At 35.7% G+C, this 19,993-nt stretch overlaps 1 protein-coding gene across 1 annotated transcript in view; it reads right to left on the bottom strand.

The window, feature by feature from the left end:
• The window catches only part of LOC145671424 (ATP-dependent translocase ABCB1-like), a 190,824-nt gene extending 172,126 nt beyond the window's left edge, over window positions 1-18,698 (bottom strand). Inside the window, exon 1 of the mRNA XM_081740597.1 lies at window positions 18,512-18,698. Coding sequence (XP_081596723.1) covers window positions 18,512-18,600 — 89 coding nt within the window. The 5' untranslated portion in view covers window positions 18,601-18,698. The remainder of the gene's footprint in view (window positions 1-18,511) is intronic.
• Window positions 18,699-19,993: the final 1,295 nt, after the last annotated feature.

Raw genomic sequence — 19,993 nt, 5'->3', positions numbered from 1 at the left:
CGTATATTAAATACCAGTAATACCAGACTAGGAACCATGGAGATAAGCCCTCTAGAAAACTTTCTTCGGGTGCCACTGAACTGATGAAATTAGAACCTCTCGACGGGCTCGCTACAAGTCTAGAATTTGTGATCATGACCCATAAAAGAAAACTCCAGAAAGTGTTTCCTTCTGCAACACTACAAAGTACGGGGTTGATACTATTCACCAGATGACTAGGAAGTATTTCGTAAAAGTAGGGTCCCGACATTGGCCTGTCCACACTTTGTACAACGTTCTCGACTTAGCAGCCATTAGCGCCTGGATTGTCTATACGGAAGCACTAGGAAATAAAATAACCCGCACGAAATCCATTAAGTCATTGGCCAAAGAATTGAGACAAATCCATGCAGGGACGAAGCATAGAACCCTCTAATCACTAACAATGATGCAGTGTTCGTACAAATCTGGCTCCAGAAGACTAGGAAGCGGATGAAATGTCAAATCAAGAAACACGACGGAAAAGACGTAGGTCACGATCAAAAGACGTAGGTCGGTAGGCCTGCAGGTACGTAGCCAGGATTTCGTAATGGGGGATCCGTAACATGAAATACGTGGTTATCACACCAGAGACTCGATCATTCTAAACTATTTTACTGGCGTCATATATTGGTTCGTTTAGTCAGGATTTCGTAATAGGGGGGAAGGGGTGACATGAAATATTGGTGACACGACCTCAATCAGTGTAAACTATTTTACTGGCAGCATATATTGCTTTGTTAGGACAATAAATTGAGGATATGTTAGTCCTTACTCACCAAGAGAGCAATTTTCTCAGTGCCCTGCTATTGCAATATTTATATAAAAAATATTCTATCAATAAATAAGTGGCAGTATTATAGCATACACCATATGAAGAAGTTTGGTTTGTTTTATGGTGCACCAAATTCCTAAAAAATCTAAATTTTACCAATCCTGTACTTAAATGTCGCATTCTACCTAAAATAAAATTAAGTATAAATTTAAGACAAATAAATATTTAAAAATAAAAAAAATATTTACGTCTTTAAATTTGCCGAATACAAACTCATTTACTTTCATTTTAGCATTATATTCCCCGGACAGATCAGTAGTTTGCATCTTGAGCATTATGCTAACTCGGTAATCTAAACAACATTGCGAGTAGTCTATCAATATAGCATATCCATAATTACTCTCATAGGAATACATAAGGAACTGATTTTTGATACGACCGCTCGGGAGTAATGCTCCCGGAAGTAGACCCTCATGCTCACGAAAATTTATATGATGCGGGTCAAGGTGGAACAAAACGAGCCCTGCGGGGCTTCTAACCCGTTCCTACTCCTACTCCTCCTCCTACTACTACTACTACTAATAATAATAATACTTATCTGCACAAAAGTAAGTAAATCACTTTTTTGAGTAATATTTTCATCTTATTTTAATAAAAAAAGTGTTATGATTTGTTTTAATTAAAACTTTCCTTGGCCGGGTTTGAACACGCCAAAAGTGATATTCGTTACCAGCACGCTCGGCCACAAGGGTCAACAGCAGTAAGTGTTTGATTTCTGCTATTTGAATGCTACATGGCAAGAAATGGATAGCGTCAACCAATCAGAACTGTGTATTTCGTTCGTACTTCGGGAAGCATTACTCTCCCGAGCTAGTCCTTTTTTGATTGTCCATATCTTCTGATGAATGGACGAATAACGTCCAACAAGGAATTCAATTCCTTTTTGGCACGCTTCACCTGCCCAAAATTGATGGTGATCCATGAAGTGGTGCTTCAGATTTTATGTCTCCCGGACAGATAGACAAATTAAATATACTGTCTAATAAAAAAGTGTTTGGTAAACCCAACTTTTAAAAATATACTATTTTCTACAACAATTCTTTTGTAGATACGCATTTAATCTATATCTCTTAAGAGGATGAGTTGAAATATTCCTGGTTTTGTGTTGTTCAATATTGTCAATTGTTGGGTCTTATGATTTATCAGTGATCACAATCAGTTTTATCATGATTGACCTTGAAACGTGATCTTTTCTCAAGCTTAATCTGCGAGAATATCAACAATATCATTATCCTTGAAGCTTTCATGGGTGTGAGTAAGAATGATTGGGAAGTTCATTGATACTTTATGAGATTCACTAATAGTATTGCTCAGTGTTATGAGTCTTGCTTGTTCTATTGTTTTATTAATCACTCTGTTGAGTAGAGGTTAAAGATACCAAGGGTTGTTTTCAGAGAACACTCCTATCACATAGATCAGAATTTAACAACGCAATATCTAAAGCAAAAAGCAAAACTAATTCGCGAACATATTCCGAGAACATTCATAATGATGGTAAAGATTTTCTCGATTTCATGTATACTGCTGAGTCAATCTATTCTAAGTGATCAAGTATGTGTCGTTCGACCATCTCCAAAAAAATCTTATTTTTTCCATGATTGTTTAACTTACATCAGGGCACTTCAAATCCACAATTAATTATTTTTTACATCCCATTGCGACACAGTGGCTACGTTCCCAACAAGAAAAAATTGTAAGTGCGCGCCTGATCAGTATTAACGAAATAATAATAAACATTCACCAGAGGAGAATCACAGTAGATTATTCCTATCAATTAGATATTGATGACTAATAAAAGCGGGCCTTTAAAATATTCCACTAATTATGTGTATTAACGTGTGTTGTGGAGAACAACCGGACATTTGGAGTTTGAACAATTTTGAGCGGGACAGACATAAATTTCGGACTGACCTGGGTAAACCAGGATATCTGGGAGGCCCTACTCATGAGCAGGGCCGGCGCTAGCAGTTTTGCCGCCCTGGGTGGTACTTTCACATGCCGCCCCTTTAATCCACAAACTTTATTTGGACAGAAAACGTTCAAGTGTCACGAAAAAGTAGGATGCCCCGTTTAAAAATATGTATGGAATGGAAAAGTAAACAAAAAATTGAACTACCTCTCTCGAATGCTTACGCAATATTTAAATGACCCCATACATGTCACAATATTCAGTATGATCGATTTTGCTGTATATCTGTGATGTACAGCAGCATATACAGAGAATAAAATAAAAGAAGTATGCTTTAGTCACGACTAGGGATGTAAAATACCTGGGTATTTATTTCAATGGGTAAATACCCCTGGTAAATACCCGGGTATTTACCCAAAATGGGTATTTTAGTGGGTATTTTATGTTTCAATTACCAATAAATAAAATTTATTGTTATCAATGAAAAATATAATGGTCATTTGTATCACCTGCAACAAGAGTACTAAATAACCACTAAATTAATAATTTTTTCTTGCGATTAAAGAATGAATTTGATATTTATAAAGTAACACAGTACGGATTTCCTAGTTACTTCCGCTATTTTCTTTCTACTTACACTAAATTTCCTTCTATTACCCTTGGCGGAAAATAATTGTCCACTATACCCCGTAAATTCTTACCTTAATGTGCCCCTGAGGCGTCCAATCAGTTGCACGGTATAGAATTCAATAGTGGACCAAACCAACACGAAAGCATAAAATTTATGACAGAACATGACGGTGACCAAAGAATGTGAAGTCAGTTGCCACCAAACTAATCATATACTATTATGAAGTATTCTGTCTGTCAGCAGCTCCTGGTATTAATGATACGGAATTGAAGTTCTTCCTTAGGTTCGCGCTTGATGAAATTGCTTTCTCCATTTTTCTCAATCTGGTACATCTTCTTTTATCTTCCAATACCTTCATCAGTTTTTCAAATCACCAATGAGCACACTAACTAAACTATTTAAGTAACAGTGGGATTAACTAAAATGAACAACCACTTTTTTCTTAGGTTTACCAAAGTCATTAATTGTGAAAAATGAATTGTTAATAATTACTTTTCTATTCTACGATTCTAAAATTTACCTTAAAAAATGTGTAGTACTGATGTAAAATAACTTTTCTTAATAATTAAAAGAAAAACTGAACTGGTATTCCAAATACAGCTTCTTACTTTCTTCATGCAAAATAATGTTATTTTTGGTATTTCATCTAATAGGCAATGAGATGTACTGAATTGTTAATTATGCAAAAAAAAAAAAAGGACCAATAAGTTTTATATTTTACTCCTGGTTTACTAAATTAACAAATTAAATCTGATTAGGAAACTATATTGTAACATCTAAGTTGATATAGTTATATCAAAGTAAAGAAACTCGGCTTTAGTTAAGTAATAACCTAGAAAATATTTAGAAACTAAACAAATTGCACATTTACTAACTAGCAGCGTTCACCCCGCTTCGCTGCGGTCACCCCGGAACGCAATAAACTTTGTTACTTACATAATTTTTACTTTTTCGCTTTCAAGTGATATGATAAAAACCATAGAAGATTGCAGTAAATCTTAACATTATATCGCCTGTCATTTATGTTAACCCGCCCCGCTTCGCTGCGGTCATCCCGGTGCTGGCATATTGTAAAAGTGTCTGTAAAAATAAGCAAATCAATTAAAAAATTTTAAACAGAAGATTCAAGCTATTTTCCGCTGTATATCGCCTGTCATTTATGTTAACCCGCCGAGTGACACGGTCATGCGGGTTGCATATAAATACGTTTATTTTTACCTATGATGAACTAATAACAAAGGATTTGTACGTTATGGACACTTGAATGGTCAATTATCTCAAGACACTGGTAATTAAAAATTAAAGTGATATGATAAAAACCATCTAGGGTCCAAATCCTAATAACCCCCCAAAAATGAAAGAAATTGGTTCAGCCGTATTAGCGTGATGAGCGGACAAAGGATTTTGTACGTTCTCTTTTATATATATAGATTTGCCATTCTGTAGAAGTAATTATATGATTACGAAAGTTGCAGAATAATCAAAGTAACTGAATTTAATAAATTGTTCGATCAAATTATTTACTAAATATGCTGTTGAAAGAATATTATCCATAAAATAAGAAATGATACTTTGTACAGTAACTAATTCCTTAGTTTTAGAAGTGTTCAGTAAACGGAGTTTAACACTACCAATAATGCTTTGTGAAAGTATTTATTGGAATTTAAAATATTAATGTGATAAAAAAAAGTTAAGTTGTATAGTAACTAAGTGAAGGTATAATATTTATAACTTAAATTATTCAGTATAGAACAGTAATTAACCCATACCATATTCGGAGCATTATAAATAAAGCTATCACAAATTTTACTGTTCTACTCAGAATCAACCGTAATATCAGAATAATTCTTCAGTATCAACATCACTATCATTCGTTTCTTTATTTTCTTCTATGTCACTCATTTTTTTCCTTCCAATGTCTCTGGTGTTTTGTTCTGTTCCATGCCAACAGCTGGTGACTTCTTCCTTATAGACCCTGGTTCTGAGTGTTGCATCCGCGAAACTTCAGGTAATTTATTATTTAAAAGCTTCCAATTATATGAAAGATATCTTAGTTTCCCTGTCCTCTCCGATGATAAACAATTTATTGTTTTACTATGGTCCAACTAAATGTAGAGAGAGTTCTTTCTGTGGCAGCAGATGTAACAGGAGCACTAAGGATTCGAATGGCGACATCAGCTAATTCAGTGATGCTTCGAAACCCTCTCTACCAAAGTAGTGAGCTCATTTGTTCCACTTCGTCTCACAAAAGCTTCCTTGCCCATATTCCTTCCTTGTCCCTACAGTCAGTCAAATGTGCTCTCAGTAAAACAGAATTCAACCCAATTTGTTTTCCAACTTCACAAACGAAGTTTACTTCATCAAGCAATTCTTCAGCGGTCTGCAGCCAGATGAATTTGACCCAAGCCGAATTCACTTCATTCTTTAAATTTTTCCATTATTGATTGCTCTTCTGTATTTGAAAGGATTGACGATGGTAACTGTTCTGTCAGAGTTTGATGAAGGCTCTGGAATTTTGAGTGCATCTGAGGCTTATTTTATTCGAAGCAATTAATTAAATCCACTACAGGTTTCAAAATGGCTGCAAGGTTTAAAATACAAACCCAGAATACAGAATCAACAATTCTTTTCTTGATTTCTGAAAGTAATGACGACAATTCCCCACTCACAGCGAGCGTCTGAAGCATAGTTTTATTAACAAACAAACTTTGGAGGCAGTGTAAATGGCTTCCCCACTTTGTTTTTCCAAGCAGCTTTAACGAAATTGTAACCGTTTTCTCCCTTGAGGTTTGTGTAAATAGTGCTTGCAAGTGATGTCTATGTTTGTATTAACAACATCGGTTACACTTCCCAGTAATGTTTTTACCGAAGGACATCCGAGAATGTCAGAACAAAGCAAATGGAGATGAGCAAGACAACCCAAAGATACTACTGTATATTAGGATACTTCTGTTTTACTAATATAAAAGCTACTCTCATGTTATACGCGTTGTCTCCTATGATTACTATTTTTTTTAATGTTATATTGTTTACAAAACATTCATAATCTCTTCAGACAAGCAATGTGCATCTTTCGACAACGCAAAATCAACAAAAACAGGTTCAAACTTTGAAATTACGAAATAAGTGATAGATTTATTTCTCAAGTTAGTCCAACCGTCACACTGTAAGTGTAGATTTGGAGAATTCCTCTAACTTCATTTTAATTCCCTCTTGCATTTCACTGTGTAGAGCACCCAAGTAACTCGTAACCAGCCGATACCTTGATGGGAGAGCATACGAAGGACGAATTTTCTTTAAAAAATTCAATCCACAAAGGGTGATCAAGTGACAGAGGAAACCCACTAACGAAGATCGCTGTGGTAATGCTTTCGTTCAACACTTCCGTAAGACTTTGATAACATTCCATACGTTGATATTTGTTTTAAGAAACATCAATATTAAGATTCTATCAAAACTCCTAAATAGTAACGTTGAACCTAAGAAGCCATAAAAAGTTAAGAAAAGCCTGTACATTTGATGGAAATTGATGTAATGTTTTTTACTTCAGCATATTTTCATATAACAAATGCGACTACATCAAGTATATCGAACTCACTTTCTCCTTTGATGATAAAACTACTCTAAAATGTCCTTTAATGTTCGAAACTAGTAGACCTAGGGCACACTTTTTTCATGATTAACTTGAAGTCTATAATGTTCGACTCGGAAAGATTTTGATTATTCTGGGCGTCTTTCAGTTATAGCCTCTGAGATGTAATGCTTTACATCCATGATCCAGCTTTCGTTTATCTTTTATTTGTGTGTCGGGTGTCTGAGTTGTTTTATGTGAAATATTCCTAAGAATTTTAAAATTTCAAAATTGCACGTTTCAGGAAACATTCTTGGATTGAAGGAGTCTCAAAACATATATTCTCAAATGAAAATACACAATAACTTGATAGGGTTCTTGAAAATTGGTGGCGAATTGCAGACTTTACGTTTAAAGCTGGGTCTGTCTCCCAAAGATTCAACAGAGGGTTTATATATTATTTCTATGCTTGGACAATCTAAGACTTGAAGTCATACTACGATTTATTAATTTTTTAAGCCTTGGTGTGAAACTAATCCAAGTTTAAAAGCCGTTCACAGCTTTGTGAAGAAAGGGAATAGTTAGATAAGTATAGTAAAATAGCCCAAGATCAATCTTGAGACGACAAGTGGATGTTAATGTAGGTATCCAAAGGAGACATTAATCCCTCAAGTTTCAACTCGTGATTCTGATTCTCAATCTGATTTGTTCGTGAGCGATGACGTAAAATCGGAAATGTGATGTGAATTATTTCTCAAGATTGGCTTGTTCGACGTTGATCAAACTTTGATGTACATATAGGTGTACACGAGGGCTTCGTCTGAAAAAATGTAACAACTCACCCCCACCATTTCCCCATTTCAAAACATTCGATTCAATATTTTGATTTCCTCTTTACCTATGAAGTTCTTCGAGAAAAATTATTTTAAAAAATAGATTTTAGATATCGCTTTAACGTAGAGTAACATATAATATCCAAAATTGTACCGTTGGTGCGCCATGGTTACAATTGCCTGTAAACCCGCACCGCACCTGAACTGGGTAAATTGGTTATTATTTTGCATATTTATAGTGAATGAATGAGACATTACGCTCGAGAGACCCCAAAAACAGAAAAACGTCACCGGTATGGTTAACAATTCTTAAAACTTCATAATAATTGAACTTTTGTAAAATACCCACTTTTTGGGTAGGTAAATACAAAAGGGGTAAATACCCGGGTAAATACCCATTTTTTATTTACCTACCCACTGGGTATTTACCCGACCCACATCTCTAGTCACGACAGAATTTTAATTTTTAAGTTTATTTTATATCAAAAGGTGTTTCCAATAGAGTTGATTGATTGCGTTGATTTTTAGTTTAGCGTCCCTTTCTTCAGCGAGGCTATATGAGACGTTGACCTACTGATTAACGTGGAATCCGAACCACGTGAGCTCCCGCCGGGAATCGACCCCGGGTCCCCCACGCCAAAGGTGTTTCTACTAGAGTATGGAGCATGAAAATAATAGTGAATTACGGCAAAACTAAGTGATAAGCCTAAGCCTTATAGTGATAGAACACAATAGTGATACATGAATTTAACATACCTTAATTGAAAGAAACTTTTCTTGCTTTAATATGAGCAAATTTCTTTATAAGATTCGCGTAGTCCAATGTTTCAGCCAATTCGTGTTGTATTGATATTATCACTAGACCACTTAAGCGTGTTTCAGACATGGAAGACGTAGATAGTTTTTAATAAGCTTGAGTTTGGAAAATCTTTCTCCACTTGCCACGGTTACCGGTAAGGTTAACAAAATCTTAAGTGCAACACTAACATTGGGAGTAAAGTCATGTTACTTAATTAATTTCAAAGTTTCTTTTGTTGAACTTTTACGCTTAACTATAGCGGATAAACTTTTCAGTTCGTCTTTCAAATCACTGGGGTTAATATCTTTCGATTCTTCGTGTGTTAAAGTGCTGGCAAGTTCAGTAACTTTTCAGACAAAAGTTCAGGTGACATATCTTTAAGATTACTTATATCGTAATGAAAATCGAAATACTCGATACGATGTTGAAGTTGCTCAAACTTTTCTCTTAAACCTAACAAAATCACAGAATCACGTCTAGAACTTTGTAATAAAAATCGCTCTTGTATCTTGTTTGTGGATCTTCAATAGCTTCATCCTCTACCTCGTACTGAAATCGTCTCTTTTCCTTTCGACTTCGAGCTTGCACTGTATTTCCTATGCGTGGGTCATCCATGTCTAATGCTGATGACAACTCCATCATATCAACTACGTAAGATTGAAACTTGGCATCATTTCTGCTCCTCTCAAAGTATTCAGATATATTGTCAAGAGACCCCAACTGCATCCAACACATGAGAATGAATGCTTTGGAGACTTTTACTTCCTATGTTTACGTGGAATAAAAAATCATACCAAATAACTAGTAAGTAAAGGAAAGGAAAGTTATGCAGCTGGTTTGCCATACACAGAGCATCGAGGGCGACCATTCTATCTGTTCTATTGCCGTGTAAGGCATCATAAACTTTCCTTGTTTGATACGAGGGACTCGTATTTGAATGGAGTCAGAGCATCAATTCGGCTCTTGCACCTTGTGGTGCTTAATGGTTTTAAAGTGAGACTGCTAATATGTTCCTTTAGTATGGCCCAATGTTGAATCGATGCAATATACATATATATATATATATACTAAGTTTTTTAGCTATACAAAAAAAATGGAACGGCGTACTGAAATGCTGTGGCTGCATCACGACAAGGTTTAGTGAATGACTATTGCAAAGAACATAGAGGACTCGGGAATTTATTTCTAAAATTCTCTTCTGAATACCTGAATGTTTGCCTTTCATATTGGAAACATTGTCATATCCTTGACCCCTTATGTCTTCGATAGGAGTATTAATTTCCTTTATCTGTTTAATTATTACTTCTGTCAGTCCTAGACTAGTGGTATCTGTTCATTCCATCATTTTATTCATTTCTCATCATCCTCTGCTTTAGCCTACACTGTGGCATAACCGTGAGACAATATTGAAACAAGAAATACCGATTGAAAAATGCAGAAAATCCGGAGATACATCAGAAACAATTGAACACATCACAGTCTCATGTGGTATAATGGCTCCCAAAGACTATTTTAAAAGACTCAACAATGTTGCAAAATGCATGCACCGGCTTGCATATTTGCGGATCCCAAACGTTTCAGCATATCCTCTGATCTGATTGGTCGATACAGATGCGATATCACAAGACATGATCTATATATAGTACAAAGTAAAGGAGAATTGTTGTCGGCTCTGGTAGCCAAGTGGTCTAGCGTAACATGCTAGTAATGAAAATGTTTTTGGCGAGGGTTCGAATCCTGCCTACGGACAGTTTTTTTTTACTACTTTTAAAAATGTTTATAACACTTCTTTCGTTAAAATAAGATTAAAAATAATATTCAAAAAGTGATTTAACGATCATTGTTTTAAAATTTTCATTAAACTTCTTTCATTAAAATAAGTTTGCCCTTGTACTATATAGATCCACAGCAAATGTAGTAGTAGTAGTAGTACGTTTGCCCTTGTACTACATAGATTCACATCTAATGTAGTAGTAGTAGTAGGAACGGGTTAGAAGCCCCGCAGGGGTTGTTTGGATTATGTTCTCGACATCAAATTGGCAAGAATGCTGAAACGTTTGGGATCGGCAAAAATGCCACCGGCTTTTGCACATAACATGGAACTAATCACGATACAAAGCCATATTACAAATGCCAGCCAAGTCCAGTACTTGAAAATGGTAAATACAAATTCTACTGGGATGAAAAAATATGAAGAGATGTAACGGTCCTGCAAACAGATCTGACATTACTACTATCAATAAAATGGACAAGAAGTAACCCTGATAGATGTGGTGTCAGGTGTCCCGACAAAACGTACCAGCGACAAAACGTACCACTTGAATTTTCGCGACAAAACGTACCACTTTTGACGACCTGTCATAAATGACAACCTGTCATGAATTAATTAAAGCATTTCTGATATTTATTCCACGACAAAACGTACCACTTATATAAATTACAACCTGTCTTGGACTAATTAAAACATATCGGATATTTAATACGCGACAAAACGTACCACTTCAAGCTTTTTTTTTTTTAGCGTGTTCACAGATTATTCTCCAGATCGAACAAACTTCTCTTAAAGGTTCTGTACGTGACAAACGTAACACGTTTATCAGCGGAGCTCCCTCGTGGCTAAGCAGTTAGCGTACGCCCCTTTGGCGTGGGAGACCCCGTTTCGATTCCTGGCGGGAGCTCATGTGGTTCGGATTCCACGTTAATCAGTAGGTCCACGTCTCATATAGCCTCGCTGCTGAAAGGGACGCTAAACTAAAATCAACTCAACTCAACGTTTATCAGCGAGTAAGAAAACACGAGTCTTCCAAAATACATTAGACCAATGTGGGTGCTTACATATCTAACAAAAGAGAACATTATGTTCAGAAACTACTTCCTCATGAACAGGTAAAACAACGGCAGTATAAGGTTGAGAAGAACAGACAGGTAATGTATCGAGTTGGCAACGTGCAGAAACTCATTGGTAAAAGAGGGCTCATTTACAGAGGAAATGTAGCAGCCTATAAACTGAAAGACACGGCTATAGATCTTGAAAACTTTTTGGATATTATTCCTTTCTTAAGCAAATTTGATCTTCCGCTTGAAAGTAATTTAGATAAGGTCACCGAGAAAAGTCATATACGAGGAAGTAAGCAGAATAGTGGTCGCATAACTTTTACTAAATACGGTGAATTATGTTTTGAATGCTATCAACACAAGAAGATATTTCGAAAGAAGTCTCTCAAGCTTCAATATTTTCTGTTCTATTAGACACTACTCAAGATATAGTAGTTTCAGGCCAGTGCTCTGTTGTTTTACGGTATGTTGTTAAAATGGTTGTTAAACAAAGTATTGTTGTCATTGTAAAATGCATATCTACCACAGGCCAGTGTCCTTGCGGTTTACTGCTGGAAATTCTGCAGAAGTTGAACCTTGATATTAAGAAGTGTATTTGAAGTTCAACCGAGGGCTCAAGTAACATGCAAGGACAATATTCGGATTTTTTCAATTCACCTATGATCAGTTATACGTGTGATTCAGTTGATTTTCAGTTTAACGGTCCTTTTAGCAGCAAGGCTATATGAGACGGGACATACTGATTTACGGGAAATCCGAAGCGCATGAGCTCCCGCCAGGAATCGAACCCAGGTCTCTCACGACAAAGGCGCATACGCTAACCGCTTAACCACTAAGAAACTCAGTTACACGTGTGGTGTTACGCTCATATACTCAATCATGTCATATATGATCTGACAAAAAAAAAAAAAAATGCATTGATTCTGTGTCATTGTTCTGCTGAATGACTGGGCGATATTTATGCGTGAGTCTTATCAGCGAATGGACATTTGGAAGATCAAATGTTAACAAAGGCGTCTTACAGTTATTCCGGAAATAACATGGTAGAAAACACATTGTTTTTCAGAAAAAGTTTGGTCGATTTTCGAACCCAGAAAGTGCTTTGTATATAGAGTTGACCATAATAATTAAGAAAATTGCTTCTACAGAAAATATCAAACCAAAAGCTAGGTGTAAAGCGAAAGGATATATAAAAGATCTCTCAAGTTCAAAACAATTCGGACAGCACAAATGTTCCTTAAGATATTTCAAGTGACGACCTCTCTGTCAAACTATCTCCAAATAGAAGGTGCTGCTAGTGTAGTCCTATCGGATGGTGCAGACTACTCTGTTCCAAGTGAAAGATAGAGAGATGATTTTGAATCCGTTAAGAATGCAGCATTAAGCTTTGCAGAATGGGCCAATAACAAATTTGAAGACTTAGAACCTGATTTCTTTTTTTTCTTTCTTTTTTTTTCTATTGACCTGTCGACAATTCGCCTTCAGAGATGGACAAAGATTTTCCTGTGAATATGAAGATGAAGCTGCTTCTATCCAATGACCAGGTACTGCATCGACGCATTCAACACAATATTAGACATGGTAGTTTCGAGTATTTCTTCAAGATTCAAGAAGCAATGTACTTTATGGATTATTTGGACCCTAGACACTTCAACCAAGTAACAGAACTTCCAGACGTGCCTTTCGATAAACTTACATATTTTCTGAAAAATTTCAGTAAAGAAGTTTCCAAGGATACTATAAATGTATTCTCTTGGACTTTTGAAGGACGTGGATATCCTTGAAAGTCAGTCTTGGTGACGAGCACAACCGAGAAAAAATGACTGTGCTGATGGTGCAAGTGATTCAGAATTAGGAGAAAATACATTTGTTTACAAGGAAAGTGAATGCAAAACGTGTTGCAAAATTGTCCAATGTGCTGCTTTTTAATTTTGAAGAATTGTAAATTTTGCAGTAATATAATATTTATCCAGGTTTCCAGCATACAAATTTTTATTGACTTTGCCCGTAACTCAGGTAACATGTGAAAGAAATTTTTCAAAACTGAAATAAACTGAAATACATTAAAAATAGGCTAACGAGTACCATGTCTCAGGAACATTTGAAAACATTTTGTTGATGTCTATTGAAAAAGATTTATTAAAAAATATTTCGAATGCAAAAACTGATAGATACAGTAGCATCAAAAACTAGTACACTAAAACATCTGCTAATTTTGTAATATAGTATACGTTCTCCTTGAACTTCATATAATATTTTGAACAATTCAGAATAATATACTGATGAAAGAATATCAGGTTTTAATTGTCAATTGTTAATACTATTGACTTACTGTAGAAAAAAACTGTGCAGCTTGATTTGTGACATTGAGATGCTGGTGGCCCTTGTGGGAGAAAGCGCCCGCGCCCCTCTAATAATACCTATCCGTCCCTGGTCCAAAGCCTGGATAAAGTGTGATGGAAATCAGCAAATATTCAAATATTGCATATGCAAGATTCTTGCTGGTCTTGGTCTGGCGAGAATCTTGCAGGTATGGTCTTGGTGTTGCGAGAATCTTGCAGGCATGGTCTTAGTCTTAGCCTTAGTCTTAGTTTTGGTCTTGCATTGGTACTTTTCTCACCACCAATCTGTTCAACTTTTAACCTTATTTTGGCCGATATATATATATATATATATATATATTTATATACCGTCCTATCAAGTGGTACGTTTTGTCGCCTGACATTATTTCATGGATGATTGGAAGACTCTTTGCAAGTAGCCCTCCAGGCAAGTGGTACGTTTTGTCGCTTGTCATTATTTAAAGTGCTTTTAGAAAACCCTTCACAAGCATCCCTCAGGGTAAGTGGTACGTTTTGTCGGTGGTACGTTTTGTCGCTAGTACGTTTTGTCGCGTATTCGATAGATGTAACACTACCACTCACTCATAACATACAGTACATACAACATTCAGTAGAAAAATAAGCAAATAAAATGAGCTGGCAGACGAAATCAAGAAGCTATGGAAATGTCAGAAAGTTAAAGTAAGACCAATCATTATCTCAGTTACTGCAATTGTCCCTAAACGTACTATGACGAAACTTGAGCAGAAAAACGCAAAACATCTTCTAAGAAACCTACAAAGATCAGTAATGCTAAACAACTGTCATATGCAGTGGCGGCGGTTGGACCTTAAAAGTGGGGGGGGGGGGCAAGATATGATCTGAATATGTGTATATCAATGTTAGTATTCCTGGTTGTTTCTAACACTTTTTTGACGAAAGGTTGTATAACTAATAGGATACTATATTTTTTAAGTTAAAATACCGTATATCGTGTTTCATATTTAATTAAGTAAATTGACAAGAGTAATTTACTTAATTGCCCATGATTCCTTGCTCATGAACATCTTAAAATTCTGTCTGGAAAATTGTGTGATCAGATTATTTAATAATATATTTGTACAACAAATAAATAGAAAGGATATTATTAATCATACTAATGAACAATGAGGCTTGTTTTGTAGAAGTTATATTGAAACTGAGGATTAATGAACAACTTACATTTTTAATTCCATACTTGCCATTAAATGTATGTTATTACTCTTAGAAAATGAAAGACAGTAAATACTACAAGCATATGCTACGACGCAATTGTAATATTAATTCCTTTGAATTGCAATTAAAACGCAATTCCTGTAGCTGTCTTAACTCCACGGGAAGACAAATAACCAATACACTCTTACGCAACGACAAATATTATATGGCACCATTTTTTCTATAAACCAGTAATATATGCAAAAACTTTACATTTCCAAATGCAACTATGCACATTAACCATTTTAAATTATGGCTTTTTAAAGGTAAATTATTGAATTTCAGTCAATCAGCTACAGCATCATCCCTTTTTATCCTAGGATCATGGTTAGTACCTCATTCTCTTCAGAATAGAACAACCTTTCAAACGGTTCCATTTACGTTTTCCTATCATGTCCCTAAGGCGGGAAATTTTGAGAGAAATCTGGATTCTTTCTGATTTTTTCATACTTTGATTCCCTCTGGACCCCTTTTGTTAACGCACAGATCTCAAAATCAACTGAAAGATACGAAGGGGTGTACTAAATGTGTATAAAAAATTCAAGCTTCTATGTTGAAAACTAAGTGCGGGAAAATGTTTACCAATGAGCTAAGAAGATTCCCACAATGCCCCAGATGACCTTATGTAATATAAAATTTTCCTAAGACATCCCTATTTATACTATGATCATTGTTCGTACATCATTCCCTTCAGAATAGAACATACTTTCAAACGGTACCACTCACGTGTCTCCATTACGCACCTGACGTGGGAAAATCATGAAAAAATGGATTATTTGTTTAAACATATTCCTTCTTTGTACTTTTTGCCCCTCTGTACCCCCTGTTTTAACGCAGAGATCTGAAAAATACTAAGGGGTTTACTAAATGTGTGTGCAAAATTTAAATCTTCTAGGTGCGAAAGTAAACACGCCAAAAATAATGTTTCTACAATAATCCCGAATCCCGTATAAAAAAGGATCTCAGGTAAAAATTCCCTGAGACATCCCTATTTATACTAGGATCATGGTTCGTACATCATTCATTTTAGAAGAGAACAGCCTTCCAAACGGTACTATTGACATGCCTCGATCATGTATCTGAGGAGGGAAAATCGGGAAAAAAGGGATTTGTTAAAAATATATCCTTTTTTTTTTTTACCTTTTTGTCCCTCTGGACCCCACTGTTTTATCGCAGAAATCTGAAAATAATCTGGAAAATATTAAGGGGTGCACTGAATGTGTATGCAAAATTTCAATCTTCTAAATACAAAAGTAAACCCTGCAAAAAGTAATAAAAAAGTCATAAAAATATTTTTTTAGTTATGACGTCATCACACTACGTCTCGACGCAGAAAGGCGTGAAAGCATATGTAACATATTCTACAATGCCTCCAGGCTTGAGGAAAAAAAAAAACAAGTAAAAAGCTTTTTTGGTACTTTTTTAAATCGAATAATGAAAATTCTAGCCTATCACCGAAAAATAGATGATATAATTTAAAACAGTTAAGTGGTCACTTCAAAAAAGTGGGGGGCAACTGCCCCCTCTTGCCCCCCCTAATCGCCGCCCATGGTCATATGGTCAGGAAGTTTTTGGGAGAAGAACTTTTCAAATAATCTATACTTGCCACAGACGGCTGTCAGATTATTTAGCTGAAACACGTTTAAACCGAGATACAGCAATAATAATAATAATAATAATAATAATAATAATAATAATAATAATAATAATAAGAAGAAGAAGAAGAAGAAGAAGAAGAAGAAGAAGAAGAAGAAGAATTTGATGAGTACCTTTCGAAACTTTCTTTTTCAGCGATATATATATATTTTTAAATGGTTCCTTGTTCCTGATTTATCCGCCATTCCTTTCATTGGTTTTACTTTAAGCTCACACTTAGTGTTACAAACGAGACGGGAAAATTCTTGAAAAGCGAGACGAGAATTGCAGTGCTCCTCGCCTCATCTCAAATTTGACCTGTTGAGAATGCTCCAAGAGCATTGTCAGAACGTGCTTATAAAGAATTATTATTTTTTTTCTTATTAAGATCTACAGTTTTTATACCAATTGTTCTATGTACTTTATTATTAGAGTCATTAACAATTCTTGTAATATATATATTAATTTATAATTCCCTTGAGTACTAAACTTTTCCCACATGTTTTGTTTAAGAATTCTGTTAAAACGTTCTGCGGTGTGTTGCTTTACGAAGACATGCTCAATATGGAGGTCTTAAAATTGAAAAATTTGCAAAGAATCATCTCTCTCTATGACCAGGGCAGGATTACCTCATCTGGAGGCCCGGGGCTTCAAAAAACATGTGGGCCTTGCTGACTTTGCCTAATACATTTCTGTGGAAGTACACTAGGAAAATTAAGGGAATATGTTTAATATTTTTGGTCATATTTTACCTTATGATGATGATGATTGTATCTTGTAAGATTTTTTTTTTTTTTTTTTTGGACGTCCGGTTGATATTTTGATCAAAGTTGAGTTGGTTTTAAGTTTAACGTCCCGTTCAGCAGCGAGGCTATATGAGACGTGGATCTACTGATTAACGTGGAATCCGAACCACATGAACTCCCGCCGGGAATCGATTCCATGACTCCCACGCCAGAGGCGCGTACGCTAACCGCTTAGCCACGAAGGAACTCATATTTTGATCAGAATGGGGACCCCCTTCCACTTGGAGGCCAGGGGCTATAGTCCGCACCTAAGTCCCTCCCTTAATACGGCCCTGTGTATGAATTACGGTTCCCGAGATACGGCTTCGAAATCGGAGCTTTTTTTTTTTTTTTTTTTTGGCGAATATCTCGGGAACGGTAAGAGTGACGCGAAAAATCCCATCACTTTTTTCAAATAGTTTTTGGTGCTCTATCACATGGAGGGCTCAAAATTGAAACACACATACATACACACACACACACACACACATATATATATATACTCATATAGAGAGAGAATTCAGTAAACAACTTTTTAAGTTCGTTGGAAATATAGTTCTCGTCTCGATTGTTATCTCGTGGGCGACACTAAGTGTGAACGTGTAGTAAACTCAGTGATGGGAATGGAAAAAGAAGAATTTAGGAATTAGGAAGTATTTTAAAAAATGAAATTTCTCGTCTTGTAGGAAAGAAAATGAAAATGAAATGAAATCTTCGAGTTTTACGTCCTACGATTATGCCGGTTAGGCTAAAGGAGACGGTGATGATGAGTAATGAATGAAATGGTGGAATGAAGAAAGTGGGAGGAAACGGGAGAACCTCGAGGAAACCCACTCACGCGGTATTTGTCCACCACAAAGTTCACTTGGCGGGGGCTGGGATCGAACCCCGGACCTCAAACACCAGAGGTGAACGCTCTACCAATGAGCCACCGCGGCCCCATCTTGTACGAAAGAATATTGATACTACATAAATGTCAAAATATTTCTGTAGCTGAGCAAACCTCATAACAAAGAATTACGTAGCGAGAATATTTTGTTATATTACACAATGTTTAAACATGGACTTGTACATAATATACATACCCATCATGTTTCTTCTTTTCATTTGGCCCATAATACGGTTCCAACTTGTGCTCCAACAAAAGTGGCGTCTTCTCTTCGGGGTCCTTCATTTCTTGAAAATAAGTAAATCACCAACAACTTATTTAAATGGACTCTTCGTTGCTACTAAGTTCTATCGTCCATGCTTTGGTTAGTCAGCCTTTGATAAGGATATTTTATCTGCCTCTTACGAAGGGAATGCTCCTTGTCTTTCATCGAGATAGTCAGTATCTGCTATTCAAACAATATAAAGATACGAATGGCTATTCCACCAATAAAAATTGTATTTTTCTTACTGTAGTATTGACCGTATGTAAGCTTCTTTACACAGTCTAGGAAGAAGACAGAATATGCATACCTGTGGATAACGGAATATCGTGGTTCTGCATTTTCACAAGTCTGAATTTTCTGAATTTGAACACGTTAGATTGAATTGGGTTTGAACAAAACATTATATTCAGCTAAATGCCAGATTTAATACATGTTCTTAAATAAGAATATTTTGTGTGGAAATAATTTATCTAATGTAGCAAATGTTCTGAAGTTGTTTGTTTTGTTTTCTTTCTTTATCATTGTAGGGCCTACTTGCACTTTAAACTTGGCATTTAAACTACGTCATGGGTCTTTGCACTTCTTGAAAAAAATTGAAATGAAATGAAATCTTTAAGTTTTACGTTCCACGTTTATGCCGGTTAGGCTAAAGAAGACGGCAATGATGAGAGATGAATGAAATGATGGAATGAAGAAAGTGGAAGGAAACGGGAGAACCCCAAGAAAAAACACGAGCACGGTGTTTGTCCACCACAAAGTCCACACGGATCTAACCAGGGTCCCGTAGCTTTCCGGATGATTGTAGCTTTCCGGAACTAACCGGCAAAAAAATTGCCAAAAGTGAATATTTTTAATTTTTAGGGGGTCTAAAGATTGGATGAAGAATTTGCCTATGTTATTTAAATGGGCCTTTTTTTGGACTTATAATCTAATGTTTTAGATACTCAGAATTTGAATAACAACTTGAAATTCGGTATGCTTGTACGTTTTCGTTAGTACTACCTAAGTAAATAATTAAAAATAAAAAAACAGCTTTGGAGTGGTTTTATAGTGAACTGAAAAATCTTTCCCATGTTATTTATATGGCACACCTTTTACACCTCCACATTATTGAGTCCTATAGGACTACAATGTTTAAATTTGACATGATTGTAGCTTTCTGGGACAAACCCACAGGAAAATTGCCAAAAGTGAATATTTTCAATTTTTAGGGGGTCTAAAGATTGGATGAAGAATTTCCCTATGTTATTTAAATGAGGCTTTTTTTGGACCTGTAATCTCATGTTTTAGGTACTTAGAATTGGAATAAAAACTTGAAATTCGGTATGCTTGTACGTTTTCGTTATCGTTACCTAAGTAAATCATCAGATATAAAAATTTCCAACCATAGAGTGATTTTATGGGGAACTGAAA

This window comes from Thermobia domestica, chromosome 15 (assembly GCF_964235325.1).
Source record: "Thermobia domestica chromosome 15, izTheDome1.hap1.1, whole genome shotgun sequence".
NCBI lineage: Eukaryota > Metazoa > Arthropoda > Insecta > Zygentoma > Lepismatidae > Thermobia > Thermobia domestica.
Note: the sequence above shows the minus strand (reverse complement) of the source record. Positions and strands in the feature narration are given on the sequence as shown.